Source organism: Filicampus tigris, chromosome 9, assembly GCF_054856515.1.
Source record: "Filicampus tigris isolate MCC_2025a chromosome 9, RoL_Ftig_1.0, whole genome shotgun sequence".
In the NCBI taxonomy this organism is placed as follows: Eukaryota; Metazoa; Chordata; class Actinopteri; order Syngnathiformes; family Syngnathidae; genus Filicampus; species Filicampus tigris.
Window position 1 is genome coordinate 15,663,704 of NC_141225.1, and position 25,328 is coordinate 15,689,031.

Sequence of the window (25,328 nt, forward strand, 5' to 3'; positions counted from 1 at the left end):
GTTCTTTGGATGTTGTTTCTGCTTTTTTCATGAAGTCCTGTGGGAGTTGTAAATGTGCTCTGAGTAATTTATGTTGGTCTGGCCACTTACAGGATTATTAAGCAGTGTTCCATGCTTCCTTCGTTTGTGAATAATGGCTGAGCAAAGCACACTTTCCAGAGAACACGCTGGGTTTGTTCTTATTTTGGCCATAGACGTCGCTATGGAGCCGAAGTGCCGCCTTGTGTGTGGAGCTCCGGGTAGCGACCGAAGTTGCAGGCAGAGTACGTAGCTGTCACATGCTTGCACGAACATTTGAAGCCATTCGGTTCAAATGAGGATAAGGTTGTAACATGGGAATTTGCTTTTGTTTCTGAACAACTTGTTTGGTTAGTGTACCTAGAAGTCGTAGTCTGCGGCGTATCGTGCTCCTCGTGTTTGGGCTTGGCGTGTTACCGGGGAGACGGTAGTTGAGGAAAAAGCCGCACTCTGGAGAAGTGTGGTCGATGTCAAAAAAAGCCTCATTCAAAAGTCTAAAATTACGTGGACATTGATTTTCAGCCGTGAACAGAAGTGGACGTCGTCTTAATATTCAATCCAAACATGGTAAGTTTTTGGCCTAGCTAGGAAGCTAGCTAACGTGCAACAACCTGTTCCTCCTTTTTAATACATCGCCCGCATCAGTCACACTTAAATTGCCCGGCGATTCTTGTAACTGTATACCGACGTCCTTCGCTTGCTGGTTGTTTTGTGATTACGATGAATATTTTGTTGACGATTTAGGCCCCGTCAAATGCCCAATGTTTAACCTTTGAAAGGTGAACAAGAAGTCACGGTCAACTAGTAAACATAAGACAGTTAGCTAGCCTTGGCAGCTAGGTACGGTTCGCCTATCTTGGTAAACGGGGTCGCAAACAAATTGTCATTTGTGGACTGACTCTAGTTTATGAGCATGTGTGTTTAATGTGACATGACCCCGGTGGCTTAACGTTTTTCTTTAATCACTTTCGATTTGGTATCCGTGCGTAATGATCAGCGTGTTACAGGCCTACACGTGACTCGCTGTTAGCTGTTACACAACTCAAGCTAGGTGACGAGCTAAGTGGCTATCAAAGACAGCTGAAAGATGAAGGTTACGGTGTGACACAGGAACGGAATTAAGATCCCACTATGTTTTTAATCAAACGGGGCCCTTAAAATAAATTTGTTTGTAAACATGGCCTCCCGGAATTCTTTTAAATGGCCTAGCGAAAACGTTTGGAGACCGTTCTTTGAATGTAACGTCAGCGCCATGTGCTCCGACACGCTCAACAGCGGCACGCCGCGCCTATAATAAGCCAATGGCCGAGCACGCCGTGGTTTCTTAGATGGGCCTTTAATATAATGACAATTAGGATACAATCCTGAATGTAAAAATGATCCAAATGCTTATTTGAGTGACGTATGCACACGCCCGGCTTGAAGTCAGGCTGGATGAAAGGTTTGCGTGTTGAATGGAGCGTCTGATAGGCGGATTGAACCGGCATGCGGAAACCAATGAGACTCAGGTTTGTGTCTGCGTAGTAGGTGTGTGAACCAAACCGGATTACTGGAGCTCAGGTTAATGAGCCCTTTGCCTCACTAGTCGACGTGTCTCTGTGGACGGCAGACGCGGAATGTGGATGTCACTTTGCTGAGGGGATCGGTTACATTGACAAATGCATAAATGTAATATAACTTGGTGTTAATTTGATATCATCCGAAAGGTATGTGGTGTCTTTCAACATGAACGAATGGTTTTGTTTTTAGTATGTTTACTGCCGTTGTGTAATTATACATTTCTGTTTTATGATTAACAAAAGGTTGCTAGTGTAACTTAACAATTACTGTAATAGGTGGTTAATAAGAGTCGTTAAAACAATTTCTGACCCCGTTTTCCCTTATAAAAATTGAATAGTTCAGTGTGACCAAACAATAAAAAACGGAACATCACAAATTTTCACTTGAACTGTTTTTTAATGTCAATGTGACCTCACCTCATCATTTTTGTTACGCTTTTTGTAATCCTAAAATAATTGTATTTGACAATTACAAATTCCAAATAACACTTGATGTATGAACCCACCCTCATCTCACAGTAGGCCCTGCATTTACTTGATTTGGTGCAAGGATTGAAACATTGGCATAAAAGTTGGGACATAGTGTCAGAACCGACACCACACGATAAATGTATTGATGTTTGGTGTCATGATACCTGCATTATACAACCTGTGCATTTCTTTTTATAATGTAGGTCACCACCAAGGAAACAGTTCTGAACCCCAATGCCAAAGTGTGGCAGGAGATTCCTGCCCACCAGAATGACATTTCGGAGGGGACAGACAATTCTTCTTGGCTGCAGACCTTTCCTCACACCGCTGACATGACTGAAGGTATTTGCTGTCTTGTCATAATAGTTGTCCAATTTTAGCCCAGCCACAGAAGTGTTGTGCTTTTATTCACAGAAAAGGAAGTCCATGTTTCACTTTTGTAAAAATGTTGATATCCTGTCTCTGCTCGCCTCCCATCTCAGAGTACCCTGACGTTCTCTCTCTCGGGGGAAAAGGATGCGACTCTGACTTTCCTGATAACACTGACTTTGCCTGTGTGCCCACAGAGGGCAGTATGAATGATACTGACACATTTGATGCAGGGTACTTAGCCCTTAACCCCCAAAGCGAGTCAACTGTCGATGACACAAAACAACAACCCGTGTCTGAGAGTCTAAGGGAGTCTTTGAAGAAAAAACTGGAGTTCTGCTTTTCAAGGTGGGTTGTGTGACTTCGTAGAAACGGATTACATGGATCTATTTTCCCTTCTATATTGTATTGAGCTCTTATTCAGAAACTTGTTTTTCCAGAGAGAACCTATCAACCGACCAGTACCTGATATCAGAGATGGACAGTGAGCAATTTGTTCCGATCTGGACCATAGCATGCATGGAGGACATCAAAGCCCTCACCAGTGACATGGATCTCATTGTGGATGTACTGAGAGGTACCCATTTTATGTCTTATTTTTTTTTTTGGTGGGGGGGGGGTCATAAGTAAGTAATCCAAACATTGTTGCAGCTCTTACTTTCACCCATATACTTGTAAATTCTAAACGGAAACTCAGATCACTGGTTGTCGAACAAAGTACCTCAGTAATTGCTTTAGGTGGTTGTCTTATCATCTTTTGTCTCGGTTACAGAATCACCATTGGTTCAAGTTGATGAAGCTGGAGAGAAAGTTCGTCCAAATCACAGTCGCTCCATTTTAATCCTGCGAGAGGTGCCAGAGACTACACCAGTAGAGGTAAAGGTGATCCCCCATTGCAAATAAGTCATTTACAATGTTTACCACTTCCTATACTCCTATCCGTTATTTTACCTGCTTGCATAAATCAATATTTGTTTAGAAAAAAAGAGTTATGTCAATTAATTGAAATGGATCATTGGTGAGAATGCGAGTAGAGTTGTAAAACGTGTTTTGCAACTGTTACAGGAGGTGGAGGCTCTTTTTAAAAGTGAACAGTGTCCAAATATGATAAGTGCTGAGTTTGCACACAACAGCAACTGGTACATAACGTTTCAGTCAGATATGGATGCACTGAAGGTATGCAGTTTCTTTTATTATTTTGAAATTTGACTTTGAGTAACATTACTTCTTCAAATTGCAAAACAAAAAAATCCCCTTGTTGCAAAGGACAATTAAAATAATTATATGGGGGCAGGGAATACTACTTGTTTTGAGAGTCCTTTCTGTCCTCAGGCTTATATGGGGGCAGGGAATACTACTTGTTTTGAGAGTCCTTTCTGTCCTCAGGCTTACAGATATCTACGGGAGGAAGTGAAAGTATTTCAGGGGAAGCCAATAATGGTAAGTTGAGTGTCACTAGATAAGCAAGTAGATCTTATTGCTTCTGGTAAAGTGTTTGTTACATGGTAGTTTCATCGAATCCATCCCATTTCAGATGGATTTTTTTTCTCCTCTTGAATGCTACTGCCGTAACCCCCCAGTGATGATCAGTATCGCGCTTGGAAGGACCCAGATGCACTGACACTGGCTGGGGAGGAACATTGCTTTTCTGCATTTCTGTTTTTTTCTCTCTTGTTCTGTTCTCTCCATCTTCATCTTTCTTCCTCTTACCTTCGTTCACCGTGTCCCCACTCAATACCCCACCCCCCTCCCCAGTCGGTGCAGTGTTTTATGGCCTAATGACCGTGAGATTATGAGATCTGAGGGGACAAAGGCGACAGTTATGTTGTCATCGCTAGAAATGCTGATGATTCACACGTTTAAAAACTCCAGTCTCGTAATTCCTGCTTTGTCCTTCCAGGCCCGCATCAAGGCAATAAACACATTCTTTAGCAAGCCGGGTTACAGCAGTGTGGACCCCACCGTGTACAACCAGCAGGCCCAGCCTCACGTTGCATATGGCTCCCCTTTGTACATGCAGCAGGTGTACAGTGCTCAGCAGCAATTCCCAGTTTATCCAGCTCTCGCCCAGTCCTGGAATGCGACAACAATGCCTTACTTTGAAACTCCTCTGGTGAGAGCGTTTATCACATTTATTCTTTTTAAAAAAATTTTATTTAACCTTTCAAATGATAAAATTGATATTGTCATTTGCATTGCTGACCTGACAGCAGATGGCACAGTAAAACAAAGCAAAATAAAATACAAAGACAACAAAGTATAAATTGTTAGGGTTGGTTGCATAATACATGATTTTAGATCCTAGCAGATGATAAATAACAGGTTCTTAATCAAAAATCATGCTCAGTATCCCTCACTAACTTTTTAAGCGAAAAACGAACAGTATGTGACAATAATTGTTGATTTTAATTTTCTTCCACTTTCACTCTACCACTGTGGCATCCAGGCACCTTTCCCTAACAATGGATTCATGACTGCATACAACAGTGTGGCAAACTATAAAGCAAATTCAAGCTCTAATCCGCCATTGTGCAGGAACCGGTAGGTGAAATTCATGATTTTAAGATGGGTCTCTTTTAGGGGTTCAATTACTTTATCTTTGTGTGGTCAACTAATGTCAAAAAAGTCAAGTTGAGGTTGATTATTCAATGGCAACGTAAGCTATTTTTTCAGCAGACCCTAATACTTATTGCACCACAGACGGGTTTCACGTAAAGATGCATCTTGAGCGACTGGTTTGGAGGAAAATCAAAGATGTACCGGTAATTGTTTTAACTAGTCGGACCCTTACACCTGTTTTTCCAATAAGCCGGCCGGTCTCATCTTCTTACATAGTACGGTATATAGCATGTCGTAAGATGGGACAGCGTAGCCTAGTCATGCTCCGAAAACAATAATTTCTTGTCTATTTCTACTTTGCTTATGCTTTTATTGTATTTGGCGGTAGAGTGCCATATTTTGCAAGTGACATTTTGGAGTCGGAGAGGGACCATCACTTAGCGCTGCCAGTCTCATGGTCCTGCTGGTATGAGTATTTTAAGACTAGTGGTGATCAGAATAGCCAAAGATAGCTAGGCTAACCACTATCCTTATCCACAGCCATCTTATTTTCGGACTCTGTGATCAACGCAGATGTATGAAGACTTTTGCCTTGTTAGATGGACAATTTGCTACTTAGGAGGGTGATAGTCAGGCGACATGAGCAGTCAGGCAATTTGAAAATGCTCTCCATTAATTAGCCGATTGAAAGGCGAAATAAACAAGATTAGCAAATAGTCGACTTGGAGTTTTAAATTGCGACTAGAGCGAAAAACGTCAAAATGACTGCTCTCGTAGTTCTAATAGTTTCAAAATCGTGGTAGTCCTAGTGTTAATGCCTAACTGTCTTCTGTGCATCCATGTGTAACATTCAAATTGGGTCCTTTCTGTGTTCCCAGGAATCATTTAAAGGGACACTTCAGGCCTTGTGACACGCTCATAACCCCTCCAATGGCTCCCCCAGCTCTGATGGACGGCCTGTTGAGGCCTTTGACTTCACAGACCCATCAGACACCAGGCACCTTGATTGCCACCACTTCAGCCAGCCTGCCCTCTCTAAGCCCTAAAAACCCTTCTCAGAAGGAAACCATGCCCAGCGGGGATCTGAGCGGGGACGTGCGAATTAGGTCTGTAAATCTCCTGTTAATTAATGTTGAGATTTTACAATGGCAGTGTTTGCCGTTTCTTACCACATGTCGTACCTCTAAAACTGGAGAACACAATTTTGCTTTTATTTCAGGAGAAGTAACAACTACAGGGGCATGAGGAGGAAAAGAGATGATGAGCATACCACGGTCAGCAACTTGGATACTTTTATGAATACCTTTAAAACACTATGTACATATTTTATGTATCTAAAATGTGATGTGCTTAAATGACTATAACAGAAACACAGCCCTGTGACAGAAGTGGAGGTGCCATCGCCACCAAAGTTTAATCTGGCAGCTACCAATTTCCCTCCATTGCCAGGAAGCGTGGTTAGTGTAACGGAAGAGAAAACACCAGAGATGCGTCTGTCTGATGTTGTACGTGGTCTTAAAGTGTCCAACAAGGTAACTAATGATCTCTCTGATAACCAACTTCTACCTGGAGACCCATGTCACCTGTATATTTACACTCTTCTATACTCTTCAAAGGTTTTATGCAACAAGATAAATGAAATGAAACCTTCAAACGCCTCAGAACCCCCAGCCACAAGTCCGAGTAGCCTTGATGTGACACAGAGTGCAGAGGTGATGCCGAAACCAGCCCAGCCTGTTAGAAGGTACGCTTTTTCCCTGATACCCAATGTTCAAAATGAATTAAATAATTACACTACACTTATATTTAATTCCCTGTGTTTTAGCATTTCTTCACCGGTCGAGGATGTGGGTAAAGCCGACATTACTATTCCAAAGGAAGAAGTGTCGTCTTTCACCAAGCCTGTTAGTCCAACAGAACATGCATCTTCCACGTGTAGCCATGCTGCCCTTGAAGTAGCAACTCTCCCATTTGACACCTCAGAACAGGTAAAGAACTACTTTTCACTTGAGTCGGCTCATTGCAATATCACCTCTTAGCGCCCAACTAATTGGTGACTCATCCTTCAAACAATTCCAAAACAGAAAAGCAGCGTGGTAGAAACTGAATAGAGCAGGGGTGGCCAAGTCCGGTCCTCAAGAGCCAAAACCCAGCCTGGTTTATGTTTATCCCTACGGCAACACACCTGATTCAAATCATCAGGGATAATGAGCTTGATCAGGGATGATGAGCCTGATGATTTGAATCAGGTGTGTTGCCGTAGGGATAAACCTAAAACAGGCTCTTGAGGACCGGACTTGGCCACCCCTGGAATTGAGGCTCAGTTTTTAGAAGAGGCTCCTTTTGTGATAATGTCATTTAGTACAGTATGATGTAAAATCTCTCAACTCATTCTGACTTTAACTAGAGCACTAAGTAGAATAGATAGTTGTCGAGGCCCGCCAGATACACTAATGAAGATTTTTTTATTAGTGTGAGTATCCAGGAGTTTTCATGCAGATACAGGAATTTATTTTCAGCCTTTGAAGCTCTTTTGCAACAATAGAACTGTCCAACCTACAGAATTTTGATCAATTAAACTACTGTACAGTGCTTAACATGGGGGTGACATGGCTCAGTGGCAGAGTGGTCCCTTTGATACCCGGCCCTTGTGACCATGTCGAGGTGTCCTTGAGCAAGATACTGAACCCCCAGTTGCTCCTGATGCTGCGCCATCAGTAGGTGAATATGAACTCAGTGTGAAGCACTTTGAGTGCCTTAGTAGGTGGAAAAGCGCTATAGAAGTGAAATACCGTTTAATGTAAATTCATATAAAGTACCACAACATAAATTGATAAAAAGGCTTAACTCACACAGTAATCACAGTCTCAAATTTGACATGTATTCATGTCCTTTCTTCTTTAACCAGGAGCCAAAAAAGCTCAGCTATGCAGAAGTGTGCCAGCGGCTGGCTAAGGATGGACCACCAGCACAGAGCCCCTCTCCGGCGCTCCCCGTCTCTACGGCCGTCCAGCCTCTTCAAGAGCTCAAGGTTAATAGAGGAGAGGATCCACGTGCCAATAACAGGGATGCTGCAGATAAATCAGACAAACGTGGAGACAGCTGCCCTCCTCGTCAAGCCACACGCACATTTTACGGCTACAATCGCTCCGGCCGAAGTGGAGGTGCAGGGCTGAAAATTTGGGAGCATCCCAGAAACACAGGGGGAAACACAAGCAAAACCTTTTCCCCTCAGCGTGGAATCAGAAGGAGTGGCAAGGAACAGAACATTCCCCCAAGGTCACCAAAATAACTGAACAGTCCTTAAACCATGACAAACTTAAGACAAAGATGCGTGTAAATATTAAAAGCGTGTATTAAAAAAATGTAAATAGGAATATTTTAGGTTCGAGATGCTTCTGACAAATGTTTTGGATTGTGCGAGTTAAGTTTTAGTTCTACACCAGCCTTGCTCAGATTTTGGGTTATCACAGCCACGCTACCCACATTGTTTTATAACCCCTTACTTATTTGTATCGTGTGAGTGGCTGCTCGATCCATTGTTGTGACTAAAAATGTATATTGACATCCCCCGAAACAAAGACACATTACTGGTCCTCCATTATCTTGAGTTTGTGCAACTGAACTAGAGATGGCAAATTGGAATAGGGAACTCAAGAGATGCTTCCTTGAGTGTTGTTGCCGGTGGGATGTTCCAAAAATTTTTCAGGTGGAGACATTGGAGGCACGCAGCTGTGTCATATTTGCAAAGTCTGGTAGCACTTTGTGAATATCTTTTTCACTACGAGTTGGTGTCCAGTTTTGGAGGGAAACGGTAGCAGTCAACCTCCAAAACAAGGCGTCGTGAACTGTAAATAATGTGTATGGACTTTACAAAGTATTTAGCTCACCTCTCAGGTGTTGTCTTTCCACTGGGATATCTCGCAATGTTGTCTTTCAGTTTTAATGGCCGCTTTGTATGTTCAATTACAATACCAGTTGAAGTCGGAGTGCTCTGTTCATTGGCGATTAGCAAGCTGTCACATTTTTTCCTCGGGAAGATTCGGACGATAAGGTCAAATGCAGAGTAAGTAATGCATATGTATGTGAGCCGTTCATTGGGGAATGGCACACATGCTGTGACTTTTTTGTATGATAAGGGAAACTTTTATTTGGTTAGCAGTTTAAGGCAATACAGTACTGTGGAAAATGACATTTCTTGTAATGAAAATTAATGCGGAGTTAATCTTGATCATTTGATAAAACATGTATACCTTAATCACATTTAACTGTCCCACCTGAATTCTCAATATTTTGCAACGGCAGTATGCCATTCAGCCTGACGTGTCCAGCTGTCCTATTTTGTTTAGCAAAATATCACAAGCTAGGTTTCCTGAATGATCAGAATTTGTTTTGAACATGGTATGACCTTATAATAACTTGGAAAAACCTGGATTAATGAATGAGACATTCATAAAATATTGAATGTAAACGTAATTTAAATGTTTGTGAGGTAACTATGTAATTGGCCATTGATTTATGTGACTGTTGAATGAATGTTTTTAGTGGTGTATCACTGTTCTATTTGGATTAGTCGTTATGTAGTAGCTAAGTTTTTTTTTTTACTGTAATTATTACTGTAATAGACATCTATTATGTGTATTCAATGTTTAACTTCAGATTTTATTCAATATTTGTAAATAGCGTGATAGATCATGTTAGCAGAGAAATATTTTGATGTACTTAACACTCCAATTTACTAGTTTGATTTCCCCAAGGCATGATGAATCAATGTATTTTATTTCTTTTTTTAATGTTTTGCGTATTTGGTAGTGCGAGTGGGCTTGTGTTAATACGGATGGAGAATTTGGAATCTCAACATTTCAAAAATAAGTAGTGTACATTCTTTAGATACAGTTTATGCCTCTGTGGTTTTGTCTTCTGTTTATAATTTGGGAATCACGTTAAACACAACCTCAAGTGCCTTATTTCATTATAGGTGTTCCCCATTATCTCTGAGCAATTACTGTTTGCTGGTAGATAAAATTAGGTCTACCAACTTGTCCCTATGAAGCATCTGTAAAGGAAAATTTCACACTGGTATAGCATTTAACATTTTTATTTTGGAGCCCGATGTGTGTTTTTTGTTTTTTTTTAAATATTTATATACACATATAAGATTGTATTCACATTCACACTGTCTGATTTTGGGTTTATCAACAATGAATGGGTAACGTTTGAACTGTGTCACGTCATTGTCATTGACACCCTCGAAATCTAGAGATTTGTAACTGAACGTTGAACCACAAATGCCGTCAATGGGCGGTGTTTACATGCCCCCGCGGTGATCCTTTTACGTAATACGCTGGGCTGGGGCCGAAACTCTCGCGAGATTATGGGTGGGAATGTCAAGTGTCAACAACGAGGAGACGACAGCACCGCAGCGTTGGTGTCCGGACTGAGCAGGGAGGGTAGCGACGAGGCTGCTCGAACGTCGGTTGAGCCTGGTGAGCCCTATTATGGATCATCAGACGTGTAATATATTTTTAGAAACACTTTGTAGGTGTGTTTTAATGTCACCACACCTTAGAAGCATGCTAACGTTCACTGGTTAAGTTTTCTGCTATGTTCTGCTAGAATCCGAAGCTAACGAGCGTAAGCTAATCGTTAGCATTTCTTGCTGGCGTTTTGTCATGAGCGGACCAACGAAACGAAATAATGGAAACGCTCGTTCCTATAATCACTATTTGGTCGCCGGCAATGCGTTGGAAGAGTCCATGCTCTTACTTATCACGTTGGTGGTAACGACATTGCTGTCAAAAGAAGCGTATGTATCCCGCGGCCTGTCCCAAACGCAGCTTATACAGTAGGTTTGACACCTGATGTGAAACTGTCCACCATATTTTAACCACTAATTGCAACACGTCATACATATTAACAATAATATCTTGTCATTGTACACTATGAATACGTAATGTTCATAGTGGTAATGTCTAATATCGTCCCGCAGTTGACACCTCGGCATCCGTAGTTAGACGATGAGCTGTCAAATACTCAGAAATATAAAGCGGAATTGCCTCAAGTAGACACTGTCGTACACCATTCATTCATTCATTGCGTCAAGCAAATATTTATTTAATGTACATGTGCTCGGATTAATGTTCATTTAACTTTATTGTCTTTGTTTTCTGTTTCTGTGTTATTTTGAAATAATTTTTCAGAACCTCTGTGAGAGATGGGGGATGACCGCCCATTTGTCTGCACTGCCCCTGGATGTGGGCAGGTAATTTCATCAGTCATGTGCTCTTTTACTGAATTAGCATGGCCTATTTTTAATTCATGCACACATGTTCATGTTTCAATATACACTAATCATCCACTGCCAATTTGTTCTGTTTTTTCTTTACTGTAGAGATTCACCAATGAAGACCATCTTTCTGTACATAAGCACAAACATGAAATGACATTAAAATTTGGTCCTGCTCGAACAGACTCTGTTATTATAGCAGGTAATGACATTTGGGAATGCAGTATTATATATGCTATGAAACTTTCTGCAGTAGTTAATTCTGTTTTTTTGTTCATTATTTTAACTTCCATTATTCTCAGATCAGACCCCCACACCCACACGTTTCCTGAAGAACTGTGAGGAAGTTGGACTATTCAATGACCTGGCCAATTCCTTTGAACAGGACTTTTGTAAAGTACAGGAAGAGGAGCACAGGACAAAAAACACAGTAAGAATTCAAAGTTTCCCTAAAACGTCAGAATGTTATCAGTATTTTTAGTCATTTTTTTCAGGACATTTTGATCTGCTTTTTTCCCCTCTAAGGCTTCAACTTTACAGACACCATGTGCAACTTCACAAACAAAATGTGCAGTAAAGGATGAAGATGAAGATCCTTTAGAAGTGGATTCTTCTCCCCCAAATAGTCCTGATTCTTCCTCCAGCATGTCAGACATAAGTAAAGATTCACGGGTGAGGGGCAAAACTCAATAGCCACAAACTCTGCTTCGACACAATCCTAAATAGAATTTCTCTGAGTAAAATTTACAGTGGTTGTAAAAAGTCTGCACGGTGCTGTTCCGATCCCAAGTTTATGTGCTGCAAAAAAGAACGAGACCAAGATAAATTATTTCAAAAACGTTATCCCCATTAATGTGACCTATAACCTGTATAATTCAGTTTAAAAAAAAACAAAAAAAACACCTGAAATAATGTGGTTACACTCATGTGTGCACACTACACACCCTCTTATAACTGGGCATGTGGCTGTGGTTAGAATTCACTGCTCTGTTATACAGGTTGTATTTCACAATGTTGGAAAAAGTTCAATTTTTTTATTATCACAAAAACAAGGCTTTTCAACAGGGTGTGTAGGACTTTTTATATCAACTATATTATGATGGCAAGGCGAAACCTTTTCCTCAGCTCGTTGAGTTAAACTTAAATGCCACTGCTGTTTTTGACAACAGGAGTTCCTGACAAAGCCAGTGGCAAGTTCTGCCCCGACTCCAACCATTGTGCGTCCAGGTTCTCTGCCTCTACACATGAGCAATGAGCCTCTACACCCAACGCTGCCATCTCCAACATCTGTCATCACGCAAGCGCCGCCCTCTAACCGACAACTTAGGTAAACTTTTGTTTGATTGTGTTCACGACTTGTGGTAGCGCTCCCAAGAACTATATGACTGTTGGGGTAAATTGTACATAAAAATTAACTTACCGCATACATGTATAGGGTAATGAAGCACCACACTGAAGACCTAGCAGAAAAAAAAAACAAGTGCAAAATTGTTAAGTGGGTACACGCATTAATGCCTTATAACACTTTAAAGTTTTCCTCTTTAGAGCCACAACTCATCCCCAAATACAGTTATCAATTGCAGTTAATGATACTGTTGTATATTTTCCACAGCTCACCAACAAGCTCTTATCCCCTCGTAAGGCACCTCGTGAATGGGCAAACAGTCCCTCTGCTGCCCAGTCCTTTGCAGATAACCTCAGTCATATCTGTAAGTTTTTCTCAATCTAAATGTGGAAAGTAAACTATTAATTCATATTCTTTTAATGCTGTTCCCTATCCCATCTGAAGCACCTCACCTTGTTGTTGTTTAAAGCTGGCGAGGCCTGGAAACTCGGTACCCAACATACCTGGCATCCCAGGACCTCCAGTGGGCGGAGCCAGCAGTGGATCATCCTCCCCATCAAGTTATCACCTGCAACCCGAGACGAAGATGGTGAGATGAGTCAAGATGAGCCCACTCACATACACTCTATCACGTTAGACTCTTGTCAGCCGTTCTTCTGGTTCACTTGGAACTCATTGGATGTCTCACACGTGTGTCTGCAGCGTTTGAAAGCAGCCCTAAGTAATCAAGGCTTAGGAGCACATGATGGTGGTGGCGGCGGGGGGGCAGGATCCTTCCCAGCCGTCCCCCAGAAGCAGGAACAGAGCCAGCAGCCAACTCAAAATTCAGATGCACCGTCACCTGCACAACCACAGGTACTAAAAGATCTTCGACCAATATGGACCACTCAGTAATTCTTGGAGCTTTTGTATTCTATAGCAGGTAGATTACTTCATAAAGTCAAATCTCTAATGAATTACTGACCCTGTTCACGAAGAAATTGGTTCAAGGTCTTTTTAGCAAATATAGCTTCGGTTCACAAACAATGCTTGAGTTCAGAAACAGTCACGTCCATGCAGAATGCTCCGTTATGCTTTCTCTCACAGCGCAAATTTCGTTCGCTCTGTGCATCACAAATGCTGGGTAAGCATGAGAATGATGTTCATGTTTCTGATCCCGCTATGCAGTTAGGTTTGACGAAATCTACCATCTGTTGGGGCAGCAGCCGGAGCTGTGGTATGGGTGGGTCATCCGGAACGAACCAATTTGACTTCTGTTTAGTTTATTGGATGTTCCACTGTCTCGGAACGCATTAACTTTGTGAACCAAGGTTGCGCAGTAGTTGGTACTAGTGTGAATTTATTACTCAAAAGGAAGATACCAAAAAGGTTGGTATGGTACATAGTGTTTTTTTTTTATTTTTTATTGTCAAATTGTTTGATTTGACAATTAAAATTCAAAGGTATTCCAAAAAACTCAGCTGCTTAATTGACACAGTTCTTATGCAGGCAATCCTCATCCCCAGGTGTCCCCTGCGCAGCCAACTGGAGGCCGGCGGCGGCGAGCCTCTGAGATGGATCCCGATGAGAGGAGACAGCGTTTTCTAGAAAGGAACCGAGCAGCCGCCTCGCGGTGCAGGCAAAAGAGGAAGTTGTGGGTGAACTCTTTGGAGAAGAAGGCAGATGATCTTGCCAGCATGAATGTCTCTCTGACGGTGAGTGCAGAGTCTTTTGAAGGGTAACTCTGACCGCTTACTTTGAACAATGCAAAAGAGCTGAGTAAAGAAACCTAGGAGATGAACTCAACTCACCTCAACTTTATTAATAGAGCACTTTAAAAACAACCCCAGCTGAAATCAAGTGCTGTGCACAGACAAATCAAACATTAGATGTAAAACAATTAAACATAAGACATTCTTAACATATTTGACGCCTACCTCGTGTTTACCCATTTTGTATAATCCAATCGTATAGCGCTACCCCCGGGTTAACTCTAGAAATGCGTTAAATAACATTGACTCGTGAGAGCAAGCTTTTATATTCTTCTCTTCTTCTTTTCTCCTGTGGCTCACTGACACGCCAGGGGTGGGAGGGCGGGGGTCGGCACCATTGATCCGAAGGATTACACGAATCATTAAAGAGTATTTCCCCCTTTGGATTGACTGGGCCAAACCAGAGGTAAGGGCTTTTTGGCAGTGACTTTTATAAAAGCCCGGGACTTTTATAAGGTCCAGTTTTTGCTCTGGTCTTGTAAAAGCAAAACATATTGGTGTCAAAGTTGAAGTTTTACTTTAAATAAGTCTTTTCACTGTCGAATGGCAGAAAAGAGGAGGGTGGATTTAAAAAAAAAAAAAAACAGCCAGCTTGTGGACGGGGGCTTCGGGTTGGCGTGGCCACTGTTGAACGCCTCGTTGTATGGAAAAGCCCCATTACGTCCCCAGTTTGACATATTCCAGCCACTGAAGGCTTTGAGTGAATATATTTATGCGGCTCAACCATGTAAGTTATGTGTTCGCATAAGAAAGAAGCTAAACCAAGTTGCATCCCTTTTTCGAGGTTGTAGTAGTGGTGTTTGATTGACACTTGAGTTGGGTGGGGTTTCAACGCAGACGCGTCCGCAACATTTGAGAGCAAAGAGAATGGCTTGATATTTCATGTTTTTGGAAGCCTCATTTTATATACTTGCCAGTTTTAGTTAATTTTAATTATTGAAATTTGGCAGGGTTGTTAACAATTTCATTATTTTTTTTTTTGAGCATACACACAGTTGAGTCTATTTTGAATACATGAAACTACCGTATCTCAAACAACTAGTACCAAAACACACAGCACTTATGGGCAAGCATCACCCCCAACGCACACGCACACGCACGCACGCACAATCAAAGTCCATTATTGAGTCTTGTGTGCTGTATTTGTCTTGTGCTATAAGCGTAGCCAAAACAAAAGAAACTTGACTGATTGATTGAGAGATCGAGGCTAAGGTACCGGACAATGGCCCATGTCAGTCACATAGTCGGGGAACAACTGTGTTTACTTTATTTGCCTAAGCTTTCTGCTTTTCTTTTCCAACCACCTTTTTGTGTGACAAAGGCTTCTCTTCACTTGTGTTTCTTTTCCAGAAAGCAGGCATTGAAGTTTTGGACTGAGTTTTTTTTAAACTTGTATACATGTGTGCAGTCTGTACAAATGTTGTTGTTGTTGTTTCAATTATTTGTATTGAAACATTTTGATTGAATCATTATTTATGAACGGCTGTTTCATATTCTTAGAAAATGTTTGAGTGTAGTGCAAACTGTATCATTTTAGTGTCTTATATTTCCTACAATAATATTTAATAATATTCATTAGGAATACAACTTCTGCCATTTTTTTTATAAACACTTAGGCCTACAACGCTACTGCATTTTAATGTTGGTCATGATGCTGGTACTTGGAGAGCTAAGTATTTATTTGTTGGTGGTACTTGGTGTAAACATTTTGGGAACCACTGGTCTTTGTTGAAGGAAGAAATGCTAAGTATTTATTTAAAACCACAAGCATGGACAAGTTAATTTAACAGAACCTAAATATCACAAAGAGAACATACAAAGAAATGATTTAGGGGAAAAAACAGTTTCAATGTCACTTTTTAATTTCTCATAATTAATACAAATGATACGTATTATTTTTTTTATAGCGCTTTTCATGAAACTCAGTGACACCTTACAAGAATCGGACTACTAAAAACGACAGAGTCAAAAAGAAAACTTAGACTTCTTAGACTAAACTTAGACTAGAAGACTTCTAAAAATGAACACTAATCATGTACATCTGAACAATACATAGGACAAAGAACGAAGCATCAAGGCCAAAGGACAATAATTACAGTAATTGTCTGCTTTTGGTTTTGTGTTGCTGCCAGAACGAAGTAACGCTCTTAAGGAATGAGGTGGCTCAGTTGAAGCAGCTCCTCCTCGCCCACAAAGACTGCCCCGTCACTGTTATGCAGAAGAAAGCTGCTTTCTTAGGTAAGCCTTGTGCTAAACCAAACCATCAGTCATGCAGTGTTGTACATGTACGTGTTCTGTAGGATCCATCCATCATCTCATCCATCTAATGTGTCCTTACTCGCTCACCTCTCTAAGGGTGAATGTCTCTTTCTCTGCCTTCAGCTGCAGGAGGAGAGGAAGCGCCCCGGGAGATTTCTGCCGAACCCATCGGATCGCCGGCGGCAGTCATCCAGCACGGGCCGTCTCCCTCGGCCCCGCCCTCCAGCCCGGGGCCCACCATCAACGGCATGAGCGTCCGCGCCGCAGAAGCGGTGGCCATGTCTGTCTTGGCCGGCATGGGATCGGGCCAGCCGGGAGGGGTCGTCATGGTGACACAGTCCCAGTCAACCTCGAGATGATGTGCTGACGCAGGTAGCCAGTATAAACTCGAGTGGCTTTTCGCAGGTCGGACTGGTGCCGCGCGTGTTAAACTGAGGGAGTCTCCCTCGCTCCCACCGCCCCCAGAGTCAGATCCTCTCCTGCCCCTCACGGCCAATGATAATCACACAAAGACACGGCATCAGGCCTCCTCTCGCCCTTCTTCTCTCTGTGTATGTAAATAGGGGAAAACACTGCGGAGCTTTCGGTCACATCCTGTATTTGAATGACAAGTACGAATGAAACCTCTTCATCAGTCTTTGATCACTTCAGTCCCACACGGAATTCAGTGCCTGTCTGTGCGTGACCCACAAAGCAGGCTTTGATGCATCTGATTACATATTTGACTGTGAGATATCATTCACTGGACTGAATCCTCTCCCTCTTTGCGCTCAAACAATGTTGTACTGATTCAGTGACATGTCTGGCTTGTTGCAGGCTCTTGTGGCTTTCTACTTTGGTTTTGTCGTTAATCTTTCTATCTGACCCTTTAATTGCCTACCCTGCCTGGCCCCCCGCCCCACAAAGGTTACTGTCATATTCAGCTGAATTGCCTTTAGCTTTAAATACATTGCCTTAGCATTGATAAGCTTACGCAATGTCCTGAAAACATGAATATCGGTCCAGACTCAAAAGTCGCATTAATTTCCTTACAATATTCTATTGGATAATGGATAAGACTGCTTATTCAGTCTTTGCTCTTACATCCCAAAGATTATAGGCTCGCTGGCGTTGCATCATTTTACCCTTATCTTCTTACCCTATGCATCCTTCATTCTGGAACAGAGTCGGTTGGGATCAATATTTATGTTTCCTAGCCTCACTGAGAAGTGAAAAATGTTCTTTCACTGCAAGAGATAACTACAAGTTTTTACTAGTGTTTTTTTTTTTCCTTTTCCCAAATATTTGAATTCACTAAATATTTACATTATCGTACTTTCACCACTTTTCTTCCGGGAAGGTGATGGTGATTCACCACAACTATTTCACTTTTAAATTGACTTCACGTTTACTCTTACTTTCACTTTTACAACCACTTACAAATAACATATGTCCCAATATTGCTCACTGTATTAGTCAGGGTTAAATAACCTGTTACCAGCTGAAACCTTTTACTTTCACTGCAGTAATTTTCGAAAGCAAAATTCTTACCGGTTTGTCGAGTCAAATCCTGTGGGTGATTTATTCAATTTTTTTGCCAGGCAGTTTTTCTTTAGCTAGGTAGTAGGTAGTGTGCGACAGAAGAAGGTAGTGCGTGACAAGCAGTTTGCGCCACCAATCTATTTTTTTAACCAGCCTCCAATAGACAGACATAATAGATAATACAAAAAAAAAAAACTATGGCTGCATGGATTGTTCAAAGTTGAGGTGTTCCACTTTTTTTTGTCACAGTGTCCGTTTATTGATCTGCATTTTAGGAATTTTATAACATTAAGGAGTCCTAACGGTTAGCTTTAGATGACCTCTATAAATGAAAAATCAAAACAAGCAGATATGAAACCATTTCCCCAGGCATTTCTGTTGAGGAACGAGTAGTGCAATATATTTTTCTATTAAGTATCAATGTTTTTGCGTTGAGCCCAGCCACTGAGAGGGGTGTGGTCTAATGCAGTTGACCAGAGAAAATGTGAATATGTGATGTATTCTTGAAAGAGAGTTTGGTGGTTATGCATGTCTGTGGAGCATTACAGATGTCCTGAGTGCTTTACAAACATTTGAAAAGCAATTTTGTATTGTGAAGTAGACAAAAGTGGTTGTGCAAGGTGCTTCTTTTGAAATGTTATGTTTTTAATTGGAGATTATTTTATACCGCATTGTACTTCCAAGATTGTCCTGTTATTTCCCCTTCTCACTGTCGCCTTTAAAACAACCTGTCATTCTTTTCAGTTGTTTTTGATTTCCAAGTGCCGTGTCTGTATTTTTCCTCCTTTGTCTTTTTTCTTTGTACCAGTCTTACATCTATTTAACGGAGGTTGAACCACATACACATGTCTCCAGAAAATATTTGATCAGAGGGAGTTTGTCAAATACTCAGGCCTCAAGATGGGAGAACTACTTGTGTATAGTCTGAATTCATTGTCTTGGACAAATAAAATAACTTAATGGAAAAAGATAGATTCATCATGATGTTTTAAATCAGATTTAGTCCCTCTGCACTTACACTTACATTTTACAAAACAAAAATTACAGCTGCCTTTATTGTAAATTATATTTTGTTGAGACATCCATAAGCTTGAAGCTGTTTTATTCGAGCGCACAAATCATAAAGTGCCATGACTGATTAAATGTTATAGTATGTTGGGTTAGGACAGCTGCATAGGACAGCAGCTTAAATGCAATTATTTTGTAACTGTTACTGACAGCAACTACATGAAACAACGAAATTGTAGTATTGCTGTAATACTGTTTGGGAAGGTTTGTATTCTTCCTCAAATTTTTATTTACAAGTCAACACATTTGTTCTATTATTTTTTTTTTTGGGGGGGGGGGGGGTCCAAGATAAATATTGTACATATCATTTAATTGTTGAAAGAGACTTTGAAATAGCCAATATATAATGGCATTTAATTAAGGGTGCACCGGTCGATCGATTGGGATCTGTGTTGGTTTCCTTAATTTTGGCAGAGCTGTGATCAACCAATCCCTTAAAATAAAACCGATTTTCTCCACCGATATCACCTCCCTCTGCAGAGGTTTGAAAAAGTCAACCACTGTCCCCTTTCAAATTTGCATTTGAAGTAGTATTATTATCGAGGAATATCTACAAAATTAACACGAGAAAATATTTAAATAGATGTAAGTAGTAACAGAAGCAATACACATTTTTAATTTCTGTAACAGCTGTAAATTTACGCACGTTTCACTTTTTTCCACAATAAACAAGGCTGTCACGGTTGTAACTTTTTGATTTAATCTAATTAATGTATGTTCTTATTGCCCTTTAATACGATTTTTTAAAAATACAATTTAAAGTGCAACTACTGTATCTAAATGTAGAAATACAGTACTAGAATTTAGTTCCTAACTGTCCGTGCTTCGGTATTTGAGCCAACAGAGAAGGCCTTGCTGACGTTTACGTACACACAACTGATAAAGGTTTATCTAACACTTGGTAAAAAAAAAATCATTTGGGGGTCGGCCAGAACAACAACAGTGTCCCGCTTACTACCGTCCGATTCTGACGTCACTAACCTGCGGTTGCACAGTCCAATCGGGTGAGTCGTGCCCACGGTGTTTTCTATGTGACAACGCCACAAGTAGGGGGCGCTCCGAGGACGTATCACTGCTTACTGTTTTGCACGGTCACGTGACCGCTGACGTCGATTTGTCCCCACAGTTCCCTCAGTAGTCATGGCGGTGTCCGGGAGTCTCGGGGATGGAGTAACCACCGCCGCAGCAGCAGCTTATTGAGTCCTTCTCGCCACCTTCATGCGGGACTGTATCATCCGTCGGCCGAGATATCACGAACACCCGCAGGCTGCTCGAGCTTCCCGCCATGGCCGACCGCGGCGTCGAGTTGTCGGCTCTGCCAAAAGAGGTCAGGGACCAGCTGGCGGAGTTGGACCTGGAGCTGTCCGAAGGTAAGGCGGCTTTACAAGGAGGTGGATGTGCAGCAGGTGTAGTGTTGCCTTAGGACCTGGACACGACTGCAAATCCTCCTCTTTCAGTCACTAACCTCTTTTTTTAAGCATTACCTTTTGCACCATCCTGTTTTATTAATATGCTTTACTGTATGTCAATATTAATGTTAGACTTAGGTAATAGTTTCTTATTTGTGGCGTCACTTATTGTGTCCATGTTTAACCACACAGATACATGAGCATACACTTGTTAGAGAAAATGGGTCAACTGAGTTAACCTGGGGGCATTGTGTGTTTATCTATGCACTATGCATCTTCGGACATGAAGTTGCGTGCATCTCGCAGCCCATCTTTGCCCTGAATGTGCAGCAGATACAGGAGGCTTACTTGTTGTGTGAGTGCGAGAAAACAAAATGGAATATGGTGGTGGTGGTGGTGAGTGTTATGCAAGTCAGTGAATCACAGTGCAGCAGCCTGATTAGTGCTGTGCAGCTCTCAGGTGCCTGAGGGTGGATGAGTAATGTCATGTTTGGCATGGAGAGCCCAACACTGGGGCCTACTGGTAGTGTGCTACAAGAGGGATTGTGGTCCTAGCTCACTTAAATGCATTGTTAATTATTATTGCATCATAAACGCACAAATGTATTTTTAACATGGCCGGATAGAGCGTTAGATTTGTCCACTGGATGGAAGTGGTGCTAAAACAGCAATTTCACCCACAGCGATAGGCCGTAAATAAATATTCACTGACATTTTTTGCTCGCGTCAAGTCTAACTGTTTCTGTGCCCGTCAAAGATGTCAGACGAGACACACTGGAGCACTCAGTCCAGTCATTGCGCTGGATTTTTTGTTCTAAATCAGCCACAATTACACTCAATTAGTTAAACCTTTCTAGAACTTTACAATAATAAACAGCTGTATTACCCAGCTTTGAGAACAAGGCTTCGCTATCGTTTTCAGCTGAAGACCCAAACTCTGGCGTGCTAAGGATCACAACAGACAAACAGAAATGAATCAAAAAGCACTTTTCAGAGCTTTTTATTTATTCATTTTTTTACCTGCTTTCCATTCAACAAAGTACCTTTCGACATACCCAGACAAAAGCAACACCCAGTAGAGCACAGACCTTTTTTTGTGCCATGGACCGGTTTAGCGTAAAGCAGTATTTTGACAGACTGGCATAAAAACTAGGTGTGATCAATTTTGAAAAATAATGTAATTGCATTTTTTTTCTCCTCTCACTATTGCGATTGTAATTCAATATGCAATTATTTTTTTCATGGTCCTTTGCCCATGTATTATTTAACAAACACCAGCAATACATTATTAATCTGTATTACAATAAACTATCATATTTTTTTATACATAAATGTTTTGGTCTTATAGGTTAGGCTTATGCTAAAAGTAAGGAGAATTAACCATGAATTAATATCAAAAGACTGTTTATTTATCTACTTCAGTTGGAGTGGTTAACTTACTGTACACTTCTGTGACCTGCACTAAACAATTCAAAACAAGAATGAATACCATTCTTAGAATATGTGCAGCACATTTTCATATCGCTGGCGTCGGACCAAAACCGAAGTCACATTTTGGTGAATTTAATAGTTTTTTCAAACATCTTTCCTATTGGTGAGTCCACACACGTGGGTGTTATTTTTACACATTATTGACCAATCTAAAGTGTAGAAAAAGACTTGCTCTCTTTCACGTTACATTGCTATTGGTTGAACAAACTTGCCATTTTTGGGGTCTCCTTAAAAGTGACTTTTGGAGGTACAAGGTTTTGGCCTGATGCCAGTGATATGTGACCTTATCTCAATGTATAAAACAAACAGCTCCTTTATTAGAGCTAATTTTATTGTGCATGTATTGCTAAAAAGCTTTTACATCGCAATATTGCTTGCATCAAATCAAGTCCAAACTCTTATGTATCTGTCAAAGTTATATATTTCAAGTCTCAATCTCCAGATTTTCCAAATCCACATAACGATAACTACAGGAGAACATGTGATTTTCACACTAAAGTGTCCCCATGGTCCACTTTTTTAAGACAGGACGTGGATGGACTATGCTGTCGCTCAACATGATATAAAGGCTGACTAGAGCTTCCCAGCATCACTCTTGTTCTGAGCCACATAACCAACACTTGCTTCCCAAGTGGGGGTGAGCTCATTAAGCAGCCGAGCTCTCGGGCTCCAATGAAGCACTTGTTGCAGCCTTTGTTGCAGGTGATGGGCTTTTCCAACTTTCACCAGCGGTTATGGGCTTTTGTTTGTGTCTGATGATGATTAGCCCAATTATAGCCACATAAATGGCTGTTTTGTGTCATGATAATGCATGGGCCATTGCATGTAAAACCAACCAAGATGTTTCCCTTTACCTCTCACATTCTCCTCTAATTTGGTGGCGTTGTTGGGATTGGAGGGAAACTACTACTGAATACATACTATATAAATACGGCATGGAGCTCTGATTAAGAGGATTTAGAACAAAAATGTTTTTGCTCTGGTCTTTCCCTTCCATTCCCAACCACACCTGAAAATTTAAACAAAATTAGAGAAGTAAACGTAAAACTCTTTGATTTGTCTTCCACATGCAGGTAGATTGCGTGGAGAAATCCAAACCCAGTTTGTGACACTTTGAGTCTTTTGAGGCTGGAGTGTGAGTAGTAAGGTGACTCCCTGAGTGGGGCTGTCCCAGGCCTCAGAGGATGACGCCTGTGTCTTTGCTTGCAACTTTACACCAAAGGCTCTGCGCTGTCCAGATGCCCTTGCCATGCTGCCACATGTTCCCCAACCGTCAAATGTTTTGACCGTCTGGCTCAGTGGTGCGCTCTGCTTGGGACGGGCCGAACAGCATCTGGCCTTCCAATAAGTCGAGAGCTCTCTCATGGATATCTTTTTTCGGCAACAATCTTCCCTTTGTTGTTTGAAGCGCTACTCGCTCGGCAAGAAGCAGAGGAAGATATGCGTCACAGAAATTGTTGTTTTCAGTAGTTTATTTGTGTGCGTGTATTAGCATGTACTTGTGTTTGTGTGAGGGAAACACTACCCACTTGAGCGTCTTTGACTGCAAGGACACAAAGAAAGCCATTGAGGGGATCAAAGACTGTGATTGAGTCGGATTGGAATTTCGAGCTGTGAGCCACAACTGTTAAAGCTGCTCAACTTAGGTAGCGTGCAGCCCTCATGTGCACTTGATTGTTTGGATATTAAGACTGAGAACCCTTGCAGAAACCTACAATTGTGTCGAAGCATGTTGAGAAGCAATTTTTGATGCATGCCTGATCATATTTCTATTTAAATTAATCATTATTTATATATAATAATAATCGCATTCAGTCACTTGCTTGCAAAGTGTTTTGGACTCACTTGCCACCCTGAACAGGATAATTAAGCGATGTAGAAAGGATCCCATCTTGAACTACATTTCTTTTGAGAAATATGCTGATCAAAAACATTTAAAAAATGAATGCAACATTTGTTACCTGGACTTGTTAGAGTGAAACAATTCTTGAAAAAAAAGTGGCTTCATTGTTATGACACTTTAAGCAACAGATTAGCAACACATGTAGACAGACAATATAGCAATACTCGCGGGCATATATTCTTTATCCTCCATGACTAATGACTATTACTGCAGTTTACTGAGCTGTCGTGAGCCGTGACCATCACCTACGTGTAGATCCGTATGTCTGGTTGCTAAGGCACGTAAACCATAAGGAGCCACACGATGATGTAAACATGACACATACTATAGTGTGCATTTTTTTTTTCAAATTAAAACAGGTTCCAAATGTTTTTCTTTGTGGTGTTTGTAGGCTCAAACAAATTAATGGCATTTCCGTTCATTTCAATGGGGAACACTTCAAGTTCTAAGTGTTTTGAGTTACAAGCGTGGTCATGACTCGAATGTTGGCTCATTACTCAAGGCACCACTATATTATGTGCAACTGTACTGTTCTGTTGACGTGACCTTTTTCAGCGCATAACTTTATTTCAGTGTATTTATTATCTAATCTTTTCAGGGTTTCTATCACTTCTTTTTCCGGGTGCAGGGTGCCACTCGGTGTAGAAGGAAAAACACATTTTTACTCATACCCAGCAGGATGCATCCTCAACTCCTCATCACCCCAGATGAACCACTTTTTTTCATCCAAGAAAATAAGAACAATCTCTTAATCCATCATACGTTGCTGCAGTACATACACAGGCTTTACATGTTAGCATGCTAACGTTTAAAGCTGTGGCGGAAAGGCTATTCTTCTCCGCTAGCAGCCTGCTCCATAGCGAGGGTGGAGAAACGAGAGATTACGGTCCTGGCTGCGTCTCTTAATCTAGGTCACAGAGCATCGGGGAGCAACAAGCCTGCCATACTGGGCCGGGATGTGACGGATCTCTTGTAACTACCGCCATGACACCACCAAGGCCTTGTCTATATCTGCTCCTCTGTTTCGCCTTTATTTGACTTTTCTCCACAGTTGTTGTAAAGGTTACTTATTGTGTACATATTTCCTGTTATTCACAAATCCCATGAGAAAATGACTTCCTTCTGTTCTCCACTATGGTGTTCTTGTTGGGGACTATTTGTTTTGTATTTGACATTTTCGACTTTTATTTTAGTTATTCATTCAGGAACAAGTAACGTTTTTTTTTTTTTCATCTCAAACCACAAAAGAAAGCATGTTCCTCTACAACATATGTATGTATCAAACTCAAGGCCCGGGGGCCAGATCCGGCCCACGACAT

The 25,328-nt window shown here is 41.3% G+C and overlaps 3 protein-coding genes across 12 annotated transcripts in view; all 3 read left to right on the forward strand.

The window, feature by feature from the left end:
- The first annotated feature begins 176 nt into the window (after positions 1 to 176).
- On the forward strand, positions 177 to 10,197 carry larp4ab (La ribonucleoprotein 4Ab). 5 transcript variants are annotated; one of them, XM_086040387.1, is made up of 15 exons: positions 177 to 263; positions 2,252 to 2,390; positions 2,531 to 2,765; positions 2,858 to 2,994; positions 3,190 to 3,293; positions 3,483 to 3,593; positions 3,804 to 3,857; positions 4,318 to 4,530; positions 4,864 to 4,958; positions 5,855 to 6,082; positions 6,196 to 6,250; positions 6,344 to 6,508; positions 6,593 to 6,720; positions 6,802 to 6,964; positions 7,885 to 10,197. In XM_086040387.1, the coding sequence occupies exons 2-15, from the start codon at positions 2,381 to 2,383 to the stop codon at positions 8,266 to 8,268; spliced, it is 2,082 nt and encodes a 693-aa protein (XP_085896513.1). In that variant the 5' UTR covers positions 177 to 263; positions 2,252 to 2,380; the 3' UTR covers positions 8,269 to 10,197. The 5 variants fall into 5 exon arrangements, with proteins under 5 accessions (XP_085896513.1, XP_085896509.1, XP_085896510.1 ...); XM_086040383.1 differs by having other exon boundaries at positions 189 to 585; XM_086040384.1 differs by having other exon boundaries at positions 189 to 585; positions 2,615 to 2,765.
- Positions 10,198 to 10,346: 149 nt separating this feature from the next.
- atf7b (activating transcription factor 7b) lies at positions 10,347 to 19,106 on the forward strand. 3 transcript variants are annotated; one of them, XM_086040389.1, is made up of 12 exons: positions 10,347 to 10,462; positions 11,177 to 11,238; positions 11,368 to 11,464; positions 11,565 to 11,692; positions 11,788 to 11,934; positions 12,432 to 12,589; positions 12,875 to 12,971; positions 13,077 to 13,196; positions 13,310 to 13,462; positions 14,113 to 14,301; positions 16,491 to 16,596; positions 16,741 to 19,106. In XM_086040389.1, the coding sequence occupies exons 2-12, from the start codon at positions 11,191 to 11,193 to the stop codon at positions 16,974 to 16,976; spliced, it is 1,479 nt and encodes a 492-aa protein (XP_085896515.1). In that variant the 5' UTR covers positions 10,347 to 10,462; positions 11,177 to 11,190; the 3' UTR covers positions 16,977 to 19,106. The 3 variants fall into 3 exon arrangements, with proteins under 3 accessions (XP_085896515.1, XP_085896516.1, XP_085896517.1); XM_086040390.1 differs by having other exon boundaries at positions 10,347 to 10,452; positions 11,176 to 11,238; XM_086040391.1 differs by having other exon boundaries at positions 16,714 to 16,860.
- A 1,169-nt stretch (positions 19,107 to 20,275) lies between these two features.
- Positions 20,276 to 25,328, forward strand: part of dip2bb (DIP2 acetate--CoA ligase B (putative)b) — a 34,277-nt gene continuing 29,224 nt past the window's right edge. For all 4 annotated transcript variants that reach the window (XM_086039979.1, XM_086039981.1, XM_086039980.1 and 1 more), the window contains exon 1: positions 20,276 to 20,576. In XM_086039979.1, coding sequence (XP_085896105.1) covers positions 20,492 to 20,576 — 85 coding nt within the window. In that variant the 5' untranslated portion in view covers positions 20,276 to 20,491. The remainder of the gene's footprint in view (positions 20,577 to 25,328) is intronic.